The sequence below is a fragment of the Oncorhynchus tshawytscha genome, linkage group LG03, assembly GCF_018296145.1.
Source record: "Oncorhynchus tshawytscha isolate Ot180627B linkage group LG03, Otsh_v2.0, whole genome shotgun sequence".
NCBI lineage: Eukaryota > Metazoa > Chordata > Actinopteri > Salmoniformes > Salmonidae > Oncorhynchus > Oncorhynchus tshawytscha.
The window spans coordinates 2,219,224-2,236,322 of NC_056431.1; the positions used below are offsets into that span (position 1 = coordinate 2,219,224).

The following is a 17,099-nucleotide window of genomic DNA, read 5'->3' on the forward strand; positions in this document are numbered from 1 at the left end:
CTTTGTAGGGGAGAACTGACTCGTGGTAATGACTGGAGTGGAATGGTGGAATGGTATCTCATACATAAACACACGGTTTCCAGGCGTTTGATGCCATTCCATTTCTCCGTTCCAGACATTATTATGAGCCGTCCTCCCCTAAGCAGCCTCCTGTGGTTTACAGGTGTTACACAAAATGCAAAGGAAATCCCTACATACAGACACTGTATTGTAATTTTGTTTTTGTAAATGTTTGTATGGAAAATTTGTACATTGAAAAATATGGAAATAACAGCATTTGTTTAAAATGTGAAAACTTTAATGTAATTAAAAAACTGTGATATGATAAATCTGACTTGAGTGCTTTCAATTCTCACATTTTATAGCCAAAGGTAAAGACCTTGATGGTCACACTTTCAAAGTTGTTACTTTTGACACAATTCACAGCTGGAGTTTAAAACTTTCACTGCAACATTCTGACATGTGTTTTGATGGTTGACAAAGGTGACTCTCCAAGCCCCTCCCTCTGCCCTCTGAAGAAATCTCACCCTTTCGCCAACTCCCCTCATGTCTTTCCTGTGCTCTTCTCGCTTTTGCCATTTCTGTCTTTCACCCTGGGCTGGTTTTCTCTGGCTATAACATCACAGTCCTCTGGCCAAATGTCAGTGTGGAGAGGGATGAGAGAGCTACTATTTGGCCCTAAACAGAGAGTACACAGTGGCAGAATACCTGACCCAGACTTAAGGAAAGCCTTGTGTGGAGGGACATATATATATGTACAGTGAGGGATAAAATTATTTGATCCCCTGCTGATTTTGTACATTTGCCCACTGACAAAGAAATTATCTGTCTATAATTTTAATGGTAGGTTTATTAGAACAGTGAGAGACAGAATAACAACAACATCCGGAAAAACGGATGTCAAAAATGTTATAAATTGATTTGCATTTTAATGAGGGAAATAAGTATTTGACCCCTGTGCAAAACATGACTTAGTACTTGGTGGCAAAACCCTTGTTGGCAATCACAGAGGTCAGACGTTTCTTGTAGTTGGCCACCAGGTTTGAACACATCTCAGGAGGGATTTTGTCCCACTCCTCTTTGCAGATCTTCTCCAACTCCTTAAGGTTTCGAGGCTGACGTTTGGCAACTCGAACCTTCAGCTCCCTCCACAGACTTTCTATGGGATTAAAGTCTGGAGACTGGCTGGGCAACTTCGGGACCTTAATGTGCTTCTTCTTGAGCCACTCCTTTGTTGCCTTGGCCGTGTGTTTTGGGTCATTGTCATGCTGGAATACCCATCCACGACCCATTTTCAATGCCCTGGCTGAGGGAAGGAGATTCTCACGCAAGATTTGACGGTACATGGCCCCGTCCATTGTCCCTTTGATGTGAAGTTGTCCTGTCCCCTTAGCAGAAAAACACCCCCAAAGCATAATGTTTCAACCTCCATGGTTGACGGTGGGGATGGTGTTCTTGGGGTCATAGGCAGCATTCCTCCTCCTCCAAACACGGCGAGTTGAGTTGATGCCAAAGAGCTCCATTTTGGTCTCATCTGACCACAACACTTTCCCCCAGTTGTCCTCTGAATCATTCAGATGTTCATTGGCAAACTTCAGATGGGCATGTATATGTGCTTTCTTGAGCAGGTGGACCTTACGGGCGCTGCAGGACATCAGTCCTTCACGGCGTAGTGTGTTACCAATTGTTTTCTTGGTGACTATGGTCCCAGCTGCCTTGAGATCATTGACAAGATCCTCCCGTGTAGTTCTGGGCTGATTCCTCACCGTTCTCATGATCATTGCAACTCCGCAAGGTGAGATCTTGCATGGAGCCCCAGGCCGAGGGAGATTGACAGTTCTTTTGTGTTTCTTCCATTTGCAAATAATCGCAACAACTATTGTCACCTCACCAAGCTGCTTGGCGATGGTCTTGTAGCCCATTCCAGCCTTGTGTAGGTCTACAATCTTGTCCCTGACATCCTTGGAGAGCTCTTTGGTCTTGGCCATGGTGGAGAGTTTGGAATCTGATTGATTGATTGCTTCTGTGGACAGGTGTGTTTTATACAGGTAACAAACTGAGATTAGGAGCACTTCCTTTAAGAGTGTGCTCCTAATCTCTGCTCGTTACCTATATAAAAGACACTTGGGAGCCAGAAATCTTTCTGATTGAGAGGGGGTCAAATACTTATTTCCCTCATTAAAATACAAATCAATTTATAACATTTTTGACATGCGTTTTTCTGGAATGTTTTGTTGTTATTCTGTCTCTCACTGTTCATATAAACCTACTATTAAAATTATAGACTGATCATTTCTTTGTCAGTGGGCAAATGTACAAAATCAGCAGGGGATCAAATAGTTTTTTCCCCTTACTGTATATACTCAGGGAGTGATGGAATCCAGGTGAGTCTGATGATGCTCAGGAGCGCGTCACAATGGTGACAGGTGTGTGCCATAACGAGCAGCCTGGTGACCTAGAGGCCGGAGAGGGCGCACACGTGACACTTTAACTACGTACAGACTCAGTGAGAATAGCCTTGCTATTGAGGAAAGCTGCCGTAGTCAGACCTGGCTCTTGAGAAGACAGGCTATGTGCACACTGCCCACAAAATGAGGTGGAAACTGAGATGCACTTCCTAGCCCAATGTATGAGCATATTAGAGACACATATTTCCCTCCGATTACACAGATCCACAAAGAATTCGAAAACAAATCCAATTTTGATAAACTCCCATATCTACTGGGTGTAATTCCACAGTCTGCAATCACAGCAGCAAGATTTGTGACCTGTTGCCACGAGAAAAGGGCAACCAGTGAAGAACAAACACCATTGTAAATACAACCCATATTTATGTTTATTTATTTTCCCTTTTGTACTTTAACCATTTGCACATCATTACAACATTGTATATATACATAATATGACATTTGTAATGTCTTTATTCTTTTGGAACTTCTGTGAGTGTAATGTTAACTGTTCATTTTTATTGTTTATTTCACTTTTGTGTATTATCTACTTCACTTGCTTTGGCAATGTTGTTAACATATGTTTCCCATGCCAAAAAAAACCCTGAATTGAAAATAATAATAATATTTTGAGAGAGAGGGGGGGAGGAGAGAGGGGTGACAGGAGACCATGAGCAAACTGACACCTGGGTATGAAAGTGCTACTCTCGCTCTCTCCCTCATACTCTCCCTTGTCCTTTTGTTTGCTATCTTGTCCCTCCCTCCCTCCCTTTCTCAATCCAATTCAAAAGGCTTTATTGGCATGGGAAACATGTTGACATTGCCAAAGCAAGTGAAATAGATAAACAAAATTAAAAGAAAGAAGTAAAAGAAATAGACATTTTGTCAATTAGGGTATGCAGAGTGAATACGTGGTCTGTCGTACGGTAATTTGGTAAAAAGCCAATTTGCTCCGTACATTGTTTTCACTGAATACATTTATGAGTCTGCTGTTAAGGATAATGCAAGAGGATTTTCCCAAGGTTGCTGTTGATGCATATCCAACGGTAGTTATTGGGGTCATTTGTCTCCACTTTGTGGTTTGCAGTGATCAGTCCTTGGATCCAAATGTTGGGGAAGATACCAGAGCTGTGGAGGATGTTAAAGAGTTTAAGTATAGCCGATTGGAATTTGTTGTCTGTATATTTTATCATTTTATTTAGGATTATAACGCCACATGCCTTTCTGGGTTGGAGTGTTTGTATTTTGTCCTGTAGTTAATTCAATGTAATTGGAGAATCCAGTGGGTTCTGGTAGTCTTTAATAGCTGATTCTAAGATTTGAATTTGTGCATGTTTATGTTTTTGATGTTTGTTCTTAGTTATAGAGTCAAAAAGATTGGAGAAGTGGTTTCTCCATACATCTCCGTTTTGGATAGATTACTCTTCGTGTTGTTGTTTGTTTAGTGTGTTCCAGTTTCCCCAGATGTGGTTAGATTCTATGGATTATTCAATTACATTAAGCTGTTTTCCTACATGCTGTTCCTTCTTTTTCCGTAGTGTATTTCTGTATTGATTTAGTGATTTACAATAGCGAAGGCGTAGTCTCATGTTTCTGGGTCTCTGTGTATTTGGTTGGTTAGGTTTCTCATTTTCTTTCTTTGTTTTTTGCATATATATCAATTTTCAGAAATGTTGGTAAATTTGCTTTTATTGCTTAAAGAAATTATGAAAGAGTTTGTGTTTTTCACTATCTGGTCATGGCCTGGGGTTGTTCAATGTCAACAGTGAAGAGGCGACTCCGGGATGCTGGCCTTCTAGGCAGAGTTCCTCTGTCCAGTGTCTGTGTTCTTTTGCCCATCTTAATATTTTCTTTAAATTGGCCAGTCTGAGATATGGCATTTTCTTCTTCTTTTCCTTTTTTTCTCTGCCAAAAAGGCCAGCATCCCAGAGTCGCCTCTTCACTGTTGTATTTATAATTAAATACAGTAATATGAGATCTGTATTTAAAACATTTACATTTTAATTTGAGTCATTTAGCAGATGCTCTTATCCAGAGCGACTTACAGTAAGTGCATTTATCTTAAGATAGCTAGGTGAGACAACCACATATACAGTATACAGATATACAGGATAGATATACAGGATATCTGTACCACAATATACAGGATGCTAACATTCCATTCCAGCTAAACAATGCATATATAGCATTTTCAAACACATCTAAAATCTATTAATTAAAAATCTGAGAACAGTTATATTTTACACAGAGATGAAGGTACCCATAAGCAATCATATGTGATGAAAAGACACTGGTGGAAGAGTTGGTGGATATAGCATTTTGGAAATAAACTATTCCTTTGTTAAAGAAGACTGTAATGGGGTAATTTATGATACAGAAACAGTCCTTGACTTTTTCCACATTTTGCTGGGTTACAAAGTGGGATTAAAGTGGATTTAATTGTAATTTTTGGTCAACAATCTACACAGCATACTCTGTAATGTCAAAGTGGAAGAAAAATTCTAACATTTATTACAATGTTGAAAAATAAAACACTAATACCTTGATTACATAAGTATTCAACCCCCTGAGACAATACATGTTAGAAACACAATTGGCAGCGATTACAGCTGTGAGTCTTTCTGGGTAAGTCTCTAAGAGCTTCGCACACCTGGATTGTGCAATATTTACCCATTATTATTAAAAAATTATTCAAGCTATGTCAAGTTGGTTGTTGATCTTGCCATAGATTTTCAAGCCAATTTATGTCAAAACTGTAACTAGGCCACTCAGGAAAATTCAATGTTGTCTTAGCAACTCCAGTGTATATTTGTCCTAGTGTTTTAATTTATTGTCCTGCTGAAAGGTGAATTTGTCTCCCAGTTTCTGTTGCAAGGAAGACTGAACCAGGTTTTCCTCTAGGATTTTGTCTGTGCTTAGCCGAATTATGTTTATTTTTTATTTTTTTAAAATCCCTAGTCCTTACCAATGACAAGCATGCCCATAACATGATGCAGCCACCACCATGCTTGAAAATATGAAGAGTGGTACTCAGTGATGTGATGTGTTGGATTTTCCCCAAACATAATGCGTTGTATTCAGGACAAAAAGTTAATTTATTTGCAAAAATGTTTTACAGTATTACTTTAGAGCCTTGTTGAAAAAAGGATGCATGTTTTGGAATATTGTTTATTCTGTGCAAGCTTCCTTATTTTCACTCTGTCAATTAGGTTAGTTTTGCGGAGTAACTACAATGTTGTTTATCCATCCTCAGTTTTCTCCTATCACAGCCATTAAACTTTGTAACTGTTTTAAAATCACCATTGGCCTCATGGTGAAATTCCTGAGCAGTTTCCTTCCTCTCTGGCAAATGAGTTAGGAAGGACGCCTATATCTTTGTAGTGACTGGGTGTATTGATACACCATTCAAAACCTAATTAATAACTTCACCATGCTCAAAGGGATATTCAGCGTCTTCTTACCAATCGGTGCCCTTATTTGCGAGGCATTGAAAAAACTCCCTGGTCTTTGTGGTTGAATCTGTGCATGAAATTCACTACTCGATTGAGGGACCTTACAGATAATTGATTGTGTGGAGTACAGAGATAGGTTAGTCATAAAAAATAGATATTAACCACTATTATTGAACACAGAATCAGTCAATGCAACTGATTATGTGATTTGTTAAGCACATTTTTACTCCTGAATTTATTTAGGCTTGCCATAAAAAAGGGGTTGAATATTTATTGACTAAAGACATTTTTACTTCTGAACTTATTTCGGCTTTCCATAACAAAGGGGTTGAATACTTATTGACTCAAGACATTTCAGCTTTTCATTTTGTATTAATTTTCACATTTTTCTACAAACAAAATACATTTTTGGCATGGGGTATTGTGTGTAGATCAGTGACACAAAATCTCATAACAACATGTAGAAAAAGTCAAGTGGTGTGAATACTTTCTGAAGGTACTGTAACTAAAGTTCATATTCAGTTTAGACACAATGTTTAGCATATTTGGAGTTTCTTTATAACACTTCATTTCCATTGTTCTGCTTGTGAAACTCAAGGTGTGAGTTGATGGTCACTAGTGTGGGTTGATGGTCACTAGTGCGAGTTGATGGTCACTAGTGTGGGTTGATGGTCACTAGTGTGGGTTGATGGTCACTAGTGTGGGTTGATGGTCAGTAGTGTGGGTTGATGGTCACTAGTGTGAGTTGATGGTCACTAGTGTGAGTTGATGGTCACTAGTGTGGGTTGACGGTCACTAGTGTGAGTTGACGGTCACTAGTGTGAGTTGACGGTCACTAGTGCGGGTTGATGGTCACTAGTGTGGGTTGATGGTCACTAGTGCGAGTTGATGGTCACTAGTGCGGGTTGGTGGTCACTAGTGTGGGTTGATGGTCACTAGTGCGAGTTGATGGTCTCTAGTGCGGGTTGGTGGTCACTAGTGTGGGTTGATGGTCACTAGTGTGGGTTGATGGTCACTTGTGTGGGTTGATGGTCACTAGTGTGGGCTGATGGTCACTAGTGCGGGTTGATGGTTACTAGTGTGAGTTGATGGTCACTAGTGCGGGTTGATGGTTACTAGTGCGGGTTGATGGTCACTAGTGTGGGTTGGTGGTCACTAGTGTGGGTTGATGGTTACTAGTGTGAGTTGATGGTCACTAGTGTGGGTTGATGGTCACTAGTGTGGGCTGATGGTCACTAGTGCAGGTTGATGGTCACTAGTGTGAGTTGATGGTTACTAGTGCGGGTTGATGGTCACTAGTGTGAGTTGATGGTCACTAGTGCGGGTTGATGGTTACTAGTGCGGGTTGATGGTCACTAGTGTGAGTTGATGGTTACTAGTGCGGGTTGATAGTCACTAGTGCGGGTTGATGGTCACTAGTGCGGGTTGATGGTCACTAGTGCGGGTTGATGGTCACTAGTGTGAGTTGACGGTCACTAGTGTGGGTTGGTGGTCACTAGTGTGGGTTGACGGTCACTAGTGTGGGTTGACGGTCACTAGTGTGGGTTGATGGTTACTAGTGTGAGTTGATGGTCACTAGTGTGGGTTGATGGTCACTAGTGTGGGCTGATGGTCACTAGTGCGGGTTGATGGTCACTAGTGTGAGTTGATGGTTACTAGTGCGGGTTGATGGTCACTAGTGTGAGTTGATGGTTACTAGTGCGGGTTGATAGTCACTAGTGCGGGTTGATGGTCACTAGTGCGGGTTGATGGTCACTAGTGTGAGTTGACGGTCACTAGTGTGGGTTGGTGGTCACTAGTGTGGGTTGACGGTCACTAGTGTGGGTTGGTGGTCACTAGTGTGAGTTGATGGTCACTAGTGTGGGTTGACGGTCACTAGTGTGGGCTGATGGTCACTAGTGCGGGTTGATGGTCACTAGTGCGGGTTGACTGTCATTAGTGTGGGTTGATTAAATCCAATTTTATTGGTCACATACACATATTTAGCAGATGTTTTTGCAGGTGTAGCGAACTGCTAGTGCGGGTTGATGGTCATCAGACTTGATAATGAATGTTATGGATTATTCCCGTATCTGTTGACAGTGATTGACGCAAGGATGGGGGTCCAAGTACAAGGACTGAGGACACACTGATTATTCACTGTTGTATTGTATTGATATCATTCTGAACACTGTGTGATTCTGTAGCAGCTGACAAAGTCATTGTCTTTTGTTTTGACTTCCTACAAGCCTCTTGGCTGCTGTTTACAGAACATTTGGTGCTGTTTGATTAAGATATTATTATATTTTTTTTATTACCGTTATTTTACTAGGCAAGTCAGTTAAGAACAAATTCTTATTTTCAATGACGGCCTAGGAACAGTGGGTTAACTGCCTGTTCAGGGGCAGAACGACAGATTTGTACCTTGTCAGCTCGGGGATCCAAGATGCCAGTTAGACCTTTTCTCTGCTTCATGCTGGGTGGTGTCTCCCTGTTGCAACTTGTAATAAACTGAGTTGATGTTTGATTGACTTCATCTACAACTTCTCTCCTTTTGGTTCACCTGGAAATGTTTATTATACAGGCAAAACATGAATTAGGAGCCGTTCCACTTCACACTGTAGTGACTGAGATGAGTTCCCCCTCGCAATGTACAAAACCCTATTGCTCATTGTTATCCTATATAGCATAAAGGTGGATATTGTGAAGAGGGTGTATGTGGTATAAAGTTACACTGTTTAGAACATTCCAGGCTATATTTGGGTATTTATATTGGATCCCAGTGATGATACAGCAGAGGAGGTCATTCATTCCAACCCAGCAGGCCTCCAAGGTGAAAACTTCACACTGTGCCCAGACTACACTACTACACATCCCAGTATTCTGACTGTCATCTTGTTGTCTGTCCCATAGATGAATATGCCATTAGGATATTATTTGCTAAGGATGGGAGTTATATACAGCTATTATGGAGCACAGATATAGTATCCGACCTGACCAGGTAAAAATCTGTGGTTCTGCCCCTGAACAAGGCAGTTAACCCAGTGTTCCTAGGCCATCATTGTAAATAAGAATTTGTTCTTAACTGAATTGCCTAGTTAAATAAAGGTTAAATAAAAAATAAATAGACAGGCAACTGCTGTTGTAAAATGACTTTATCAAATACATTTGATTAATTGATTGTTTGAGCCATATATTTCTAAATAATCCGATGGCAAGTAATCAAACAAAGGTGGGGGGTACCTGCTAGCAGTAGGAGTAGTAGGTTTTTGCAGCAGTAGCCTACCTACCCCAAAACAGACTGTGGTTTTACACTATTTGATCAGAGTATCATGATCTCCCCCTCCTGCACATTTGACATAGACTATATTCTGCTGCGTTCATCTAAATGAGTGCTGCACATTTGACATAGACTATATTCTGCTGTGTTCATCTAAATGAGTGCTGCACATTTGACATAGACTATATTCTGCTGCGTTCATCTAAATGAGTGCTGCACATTTGACATAGACTATATTCTGCTGCGTTCATCTAAATGAGTGCATTTAGTGACCTTATAATATGTCCCTGGACACTGATGTAGCGGTGCACTCGGCAACATCTAAATCCCATTATTGGTGATCACAGATGCAACTTCATGTCTCTAGGGAGAGGAGGAGGATAGCGTTGCCCGTGGACACTGATCTAAGGTCAGTGTATCATTATTCCCCTTAATTGTTAAGGTTAATGTTTTGGGAGAAAAGACCGATCCAAGATCTGTACCTAAAGTCCTTGCTGGATTACGAGCGAAATCATCCATCCATCATATCATTGGTGGAAACCTATCCATCCTCTCATCCATATCTGCCAATCAGAGTGCAGAATTATTTCAGAATACTGTGGTTTATTCATTAGGGAAACCGTTTACCGTTAAAGAACCAAACTAAAGCAAACGAGAGTTTCTATTGGACACGTGAAGTTAGGAGTCTCTCGTTACGTTCTGTTTGCTTCCGTATACGAAACGTTTTGCAACAGAATTGGCGAAATGAATACGCCCTTGATTACAAACACGGAAATACAGTGTCGTTAGAACGTTGAGTCGCTGATGCAGATGTCAACTATTTGCACTATAGCTGATTTGATATTCATAGCGAAATTACTCACAATTTAGACACATACCTAGCTATCTAGGTAGTGCGCCACACATTCCCTTTTCCTATCTATGGAGTTTTTGCAGTTTCTATCATGGGCGTGCATCGTATTTACAGTCGGGATGTTCTCGACTGGACTGTAAGTTTGACAGTTTTCTGCTCTTCAGATAAACAATCTGGCTAACGTTAGCTAAATACCTGTTCTTTAGTGCCAACATCGCAAACTTTGGCAGAGACCAAATTCAGCTCTAATTTGCTTGTTTGTATTGCATTAAACTTTGGAAACATAGCTAGCTAGGTGTTGGTTAGCTAGCTAGCTAGTCCACCCTTATCTCACAGATATGAGTTAATCAAATATTTGCTTAGTTATTCGTTCAATGCCTGAGGCTTGTGTAAATAGAATTCTCAGGACAGGTGATAATAAAACAATGTTTTAGTTCAGTTGCATCCTTTTTCTTGTGCTAGATTTGCAAGCAGGTCTTATAAAAGTGTGTGTGTGTGTGTGTGTGTGTGTGTGTGTGTGTGTGTGTGTGTGTGTGTGTGTGTGTGTCAGGACGGACCTGAAGAAGATGAGAGCTTCCAAAAGTGCAGATAACGTCCAGTTCCTCCCCTTCCTCACCACATGCCTCAAGTAAGCTGTGTGTGTGGTGCTTAGGCAACGTGCCAGTGACCACTGATTAAACCCGGGTTGTCTGCACAAGTCATACTGTGTTAGCCCACTGAGCTAAAGTCTTGTCTGTCTCTATAGTAACCTGGGCTGGCTGTATTATGGGATACTGAAGACGGATGGGACTCTGGTCCTGGTTAACACCATAGGAGCCTGTCTACAGTCCCTCTACATCTTCTCCTACTGCCACTACACCAATGACAAGGTGAGTTGACCACAGTGTTTTATAGTCTCTCCTACTGCCACTACACCAATGACAAGGTTAGTTGACCACAGTGTTTTATAGTCTCACCTACTGCCACTACACCAACGACAAGGTGAGTTGACCACAGTGTTTTATAGTCTCCTACTGCCACTACACCAATGACAAGGTGAGTTGACCACAGTGTTTTATAGTCTCTCCTACTGCCACTACACCAATGACAAGGTGAGTTGACCACAGTGTTTTATAGTCTCTCCTACTGCCACTACACCGATGACAAGGTGAGCTGACCACAGTGTTTTATGGTCACTTATCACATAGATACGGCCAGACCTGAATCCCCCAGAAGTGCATTCATTTGTCTTAGAGATGGTCTGGTGTTCATTTCTGTAGATATTATAATCATGATTTTTCTGTAGAAATTCAAGGTTTGTTTGCTTTAGTTCCTTGTTTGTATTTTTCCGTTAGGGTTTGAAGTACACTTTTAGTATATCTGCCCACTGGTTCCCTGCTTGAAGTAGAGGTCGACCGAGTATGATTTTTCAACGCCGATACCGATTATTGGAAGACCAAAAAAAGCTGATACCGATTTATTATTATTATTATTATTATTTTTTGTTTTGTTTGTTTGTTTTATATATATATATATTTTTTTAAATATTTTTTTATGTATTCGTAATAATGACAATTACAACAATACTGAATTAAGTGTTGGAGAAGAAAGTAAAAGTGCAATATGTGCCATGTAAGAAAGCTAACCATTAAGTTCCTTGCTCAGAACATATGAAAGCTGGTGGTTCCTTTTAACATGAGTCTTCAATATTCCTAGGTAAGAAGGTTTAGGTTGTAGTTGTTATAGGACTTAGGACTATTTCTCTCTATACCATTTGTATTTCATTAACCTTTGACTATTGGATGTTCTTATAGACACTTTAGTATTACCAGTGTAACAGTATAGCTTCCGCCCCTCTCCTCGCTCCTACCTGGGCTCGAACCAGGAACACAACGACAACAGCCACCCTCGAAGCAGCGTTACCCATGCAGAGCAAGGGGAACAACTACTCCAAGTCTCAGAGCGAGTGACGTTTGAAATGCTATTAGCGCGCACCCCACTAACTAGCTAGCCATTTCACATCGGTTACCCCAGCCTAATCTCAGGAGATGATAGGCTTGAAGTCATAAACAGTAGAGCTGCTGGCAAAACGCATGAAAGTGCTTACGAGCCTGCTGGTGCCTACCATCGCTCAATCAGACTGCTCTATCAAATCATAGACTTAGTTATAACATGATAACACACAGAAATACGAGCCTTCGGTCATTAATATGGTCGAATCTGGAAACTATCATCTCAAAAACAAGACGTTTATTCTTTCAGTGAAATACGGAACTGTTACGTGTTTTATCTAACGGGTGGCATCCACAAGTCTAAATATTGTTACATTGCACAACCTTTAATGGTATGTCATAATTACATAAAATTCTGGCAAATTAGTTTGCAATGAGCCAGGCTTCCCAAACTGTTGCATATACCCTGACTCTGCGTGCAATGAACGCAAGGGAAGTGACACAATTTCACCTGGTTAATATTGCCTGCTAACCTGGATTTCTTTTAGCTAAATATGCAGGTTTAAAAATATATACTTCTGTGTATTGATTTTAAGAAAGGCATTGATGTTCATGGTTAGGTACACATTGGAGCAACGATACGCACCACATCGATTATATGCAAAGCAGGACACGCTAGATAAACATCAACCATGAGTAGTTAACTAGTGATTATGATTGATTGATTGTTTTTTATAAGATAAGTTTAATGCTAGCTAGCAACTTACCTTGGCTTACTGCATTCGCGTAACAGGCAGCCTCAGGTGGAGTGCAATGTAATCAGGTGGTTAGAGCGTTGGACTAGTAAACTGTAAGGTTGCAAGATTGAATCCCCCGAGCTGACAAGGTACAAATCTGTCGTTCTGCCCCTGAACGAGGCAGTTAACCCACTGTTCCTAGGCCGTCATTGAAAATAAGAATGTGTTCTTTACTGACTTTCCTAGTTAAATAAGATTAAATAAAGGTGTAAAAAAAAATAATCAAAAAATACCAATTTCTGATTGTTATGGAAACTTGAAATCTGCCCTAATTAATCGGCCATTCAGATTATTCGGGCCACCTCTAGCTTGAAGTCTAGTTTTAGGGTGTGTGCCAAAATGGTTAAAACTAGTATGGGGTCAGTAAACTTGTGTGTGTTCGTTCCAGAGGCGAGTGACCTCTCAGACATTACTAGCAGGAGGAGTGGTCTGTGGAGGCTGGCTGTACTTCAGTGTTGTCCTGCCTCAGGGAGAGTCTCAGCTGGCCCAGCTAGGTCTCACCTGCAGCCTGTTCACTATCAGCATGTACCTGAGTCCACTCGCTGACCTGGTAAATATGCAAACCCTTTCTTACACAGTGTTTATACAATATGCACCCTATGTCCACGCATTGGACACATTCTTCCACGCACTGGTGAAGAAACTTTACACAACTTTAATACAGAGTTCAGATAACATACACTCACTAGCCTGGCAAACAGACCTATTTTTCCAATGTTCTGGTACCTACCACCCTGATACCCACACTTCTCTGATTCCTCACATACTATAATAAATATGTAAGGTAGACCAACAACAGGACAATTAGATTCCATCTTCAGAACATGACCACCTCTCTCATCACGCTCTCTCCCCTTGCCCTTTGCCTCCTCTCGTTGCCTCTGTGTTCCTGTTTATTCCTCCGCCCGGGCTGCACGATATGGGCAAAAAGTCAAATTGTGATTATCTTTTGGGAGGTGCAAATATTGCGATATATACTGAACAAAAATCTAAACTCAACATGCAACAACTGAGTTACAGTTCATATGAGGAAATCAGCCAATTGAGACACATTCATTAGGCCCTAATCTATGGATTTCACATGACTGGGCAGGGGCGCAGCCACGGGTAGGCCTGGGAGGGAATAGGAAGTGTGCTGCTTGAGTGACAGGGGGTGGGGCTTGGTGTGTGGGAAGCAGCTGCAAGAAGAGAGAGGAAGAGAGACAAACTGAGTAAACTATAAAAACGGATGTTACACGTGGCGTTTCAAATTATTGCATGCGATATGGATCTCTTCCTATATGGATATTGCACATGTCAATATTGCGATTTTGATGTGAATTCAATTAATTGTGCAGCCCTGCCCTCCACCTTCCTGTTTGTCTCATTCTCCCTCTGTCTGTCTCATATGATCCTGTGTCCATTTCCTGCCATTCATCTGTGTCTTCCTGTTCTGGGTTTGTGTCTTATCCCATCTGCTGTCTTTTTGGATACATTGGAATTGTGTCAATTCATCACCCCCTCCTCTCTCTCCCCCTCTCTTCTCTCTGTCAGATGGAGATGGTGCGTACTGGTAGTGTGGAGCGTTTGTCCTACTCTTTGACTGTAGCTACCTTCCTCACCTCAACATCCTGGACGCTCTATGGACTACAGCTGCAAGACTACTATATCATGGTGTGTGTGTTTACAGTGCATTTGGAAAGTATTCAGACCCCTTGACTTTTTCCACGTTACAGCCTTATTTTGAAATGTATTATTTTTTTCCCTCTACATACAATACCTCATTGACAAAGCAAAAACAAGTTTTATAGACATTTTTGCAACTGTATTAATTTATTAAAAATAACACAACTAAAATATCACATTTACATAAGTATTCAGACCCTTTACTCAGTACTTTGTTGAAGCACCATTGGCAGCGATTACAGCCTCAAGTCTTCTTGGGTATGACACTACAAGCTTGGCATCTCTCTATTTGAGGAGTTTCTCTCATTCTTCTCTGCAGATCAGCTCTGTCAGTTTGGATGGGGAGCGTCGCTGCACAGCTATTTCCAGGTCTCTCCAGAGATGTTTGATTGGATTCAAGTCTGGGCTCAGGCTGGTCCACTCAAGGACATTCAGTGACTTGTCCCGAAGCCACTTCTGCGTTGTCTTGGCATGGTTGTTGTCCTGTTAGAAGGTGAACCATCGCCTCAGTCTGAGTGCTCTGGTGCAGGTTTTCATCAAGGATCTCTCTGTACTTTGCTCCATTCATCTTTCCCTCGAACCTGACTAGTCTCCCAGTCCCTGCCGCTGAAAAACATCCCCACAAATGATGCTGCCACCACCATGCTTCACTGTAGGGATGGTGCCAGGTTTCCAACAGACGTGATGCTTGGCATTCAGGCCAAAGAGTTCCAACTTGGTTTCATCAGAGTAGAGAGTCTTGTTTCTCATGGTCTGAGTCTTTAGGTGCATTTTGGCAAACTCCAAGCAGGCTTTCATGTGCCTTTTTACTGAGGAGTGGCTTCCATCTGGCCACGATACCATAAAATCCTGATTTGGTGGAGTGCTGCAGAGATGGTTATCTTTCTGGAAGATTCTCCCATCTCCACAGAGGAACTCTGGAGCTTTGTCAGAGTTTTCTTGGTCACCTCCCTGACCAAGGCCCTTCTCCCCCGATTGCTCATTTTGGCCGGGTGGCCAACTCTTGGAAGAGTCTTGTTGGTTCCAAACTTCTTCCATTTAAGAATGATGGAGGTCACTGTGTTCTTGGAGACCTTCAATGCTGCATAAATGTTTTGGTACCCTTCCCCAGATTTGTGCCTTGACACAGTCCTGTCTCGGACCTCTACGGATAATTCCTTCGACCTCACGGCTTGGGTTTTGCTCTGACAACTGTGGGACCTTATATAGACAGGTGTGTGCCTTTCCAAATCATGTCCAATCAATTGAATTTACCACAGGTGGACTCCAATCAAGTTGTAGAAACATCTCAAGGATGATCAATGGAAACAGGATGCACCTGCACTCAATTTCTTTCTGTCTCATAGCAAAGGGTCTGAATACTTATGTAAATAAGGTATTTAAAAAATATCTATATCTTTTTTTTATCTAGTTCTTGCTTTGTTGTTATTGGATATTGTGTGTAGATTGAAGAGAAAAAAAAGCATTTAATACATTTTAGAATGAGGCTGTAAAGTAACAAAATGTGGAAAAAGTCCAGGGGTCTGAATAGACTGTATGTGAGACATGGTAGGGGCTAGATGGAAGGGGACTGTTAAATGATTGTAAATTACCTTTAGGGAAAGGGGATACCTAGTCAGTTGTACAACTTAAATGTGTCTTCCGCATTGAAGCCAACCCCTCTGAGGCAGAGCGGTGCGGAGAACTGCCTTAATCGACATCCAGGTCTTTGGCGCCCGGGGAACAGTGGGTTAACTGCCTGCCTTAGGAACAGAACGACAGATTTTTACCTTGTCAGCTCGGGGATTCGATCCAGCAACCTTTCCGTTACTGGCCCAACGCTCCTACCCACCAGGCTTTACCTTCTTTGTGTTTGTTTGTGTGTTCCAGGTTCCAAACACGCCAGGCATTGTGACCAGTCTCATCCGGTTCTTCCTGTTCTGGAGATTTGCATCTGTCAATCAAGGCGTGCCATCCTATAAGCTCATCGAAATCTAAGTGGCTGGAGACTCACACCAATGGTTACAAGGGAGAGAGATAACAGGCTTCTAGACCCTATCATGGTCAGGCTGTCAATCACTGATATTGTTACTCATATTGTAAATGATTCATGATCACTCCTACCCACCAAGGGTTTAAGAAGACTTTCTCCTCTCAAGGCAGAAGCTGTCCCTAATCACAGATCTAGGATCAGAGTACCCTAGCAATGGGGGATGAAAAATGATGAATAAATATCTGACCCTGTATCAGTGGTTAGGGGCATCTTCCTCATCTTTCTCCCTCCACCACTTCCTTTTTGTGCCTTCTGTACTAGTCTGGGACATCATTACTGAGAACTCAACCATGGGCGGGACAGTCCTGCCCTGTCAATCACAGCAGTCTGTTACCCAGTGGAAGGTTTTTTGCTCAGCATCAATGCGCTGCTATTGGTTGAATCGCTCTAACTAACGGCAGGATGATCCCGCCTCTAGTGGGGTTTGAGACCCCCTCACCTTTATAGTTGACTTGTCTGTCCTCATCACTATGGTACCCTGTGAACTAGGGGTGAACAACTCTGTTCCTGGTAGCCACAGTATCTGCTGGGTTGTTATCCTTCTCTTTTAACTAGACTGATGTACAGTGCATTTGGAAAGTTTTCAGACTCCTCAAGTTTTTCCACATTTTGTTACGTTACAGCCTTATTCTAAAATGTATTAAATTGTTTATTTTCCTCATC

The 17,099-nt window shown here is 41.6% G+C and overlaps 1 protein-coding gene across 2 annotated transcripts; it reads left to right on the plus strand.

Annotated features, from left to right (window-relative positions):
* Positions 1-9,921: 9,921 nt before the first annotated feature.
* On the plus strand, positions 9,922-16,605 carry LOC112237692 (sugar transporter SWEET1-like). 2 transcript variants are annotated; one of them, XM_042307303.1, is made up of 6 exons: positions 9,923-10,147; positions 10,562-10,639; positions 10,757-10,880; positions 13,128-13,289; positions 14,273-14,392; positions 16,274-16,605. In XM_042307303.1, exons 1-6 carry the CDS (start codon positions 10,080-10,082, stop codon positions 16,379-16,381), a joined length of 660 nt encoding a protein of 219 aa, XP_042163237.1. In that variant the 5' UTR covers positions 9,923-10,079; the 3' UTR covers positions 16,382-16,605. The 2 variants fall into 2 exon arrangements, with proteins under 2 accessions (XP_042163239.1, XP_042163237.1); XM_042307305.1 differs by lacking the exon at positions 13,128-13,289 and having other exon boundaries at positions 9,922-10,147.
* The last annotated feature ends 494 nt before the right edge of the window (positions 16,606-17,099 follow it).

Coding starts and splice junctions, on each gene's coding strand:
- LOC112237692 (XM_042307303.1), top strand. CDS start 10,080: ATGGAGTTTTTGCAGTTTCTATCATGGGCGTGCATCGTATTTACAGTC. Junction 10,148..10,561: donor GGGATGTTCTCGACTGGACT/GTAAGTTTGACA, acceptor TGTGTGTGTCAG/GACGGACCTGAAGAAGATGA. Junction 14,393..16,273: donor TGCAAGACTACTATATCATG/GTGTGTGTGTTT, acceptor TGTGTGTTCCAG/GTTCCAAACACGCCAGGCAT.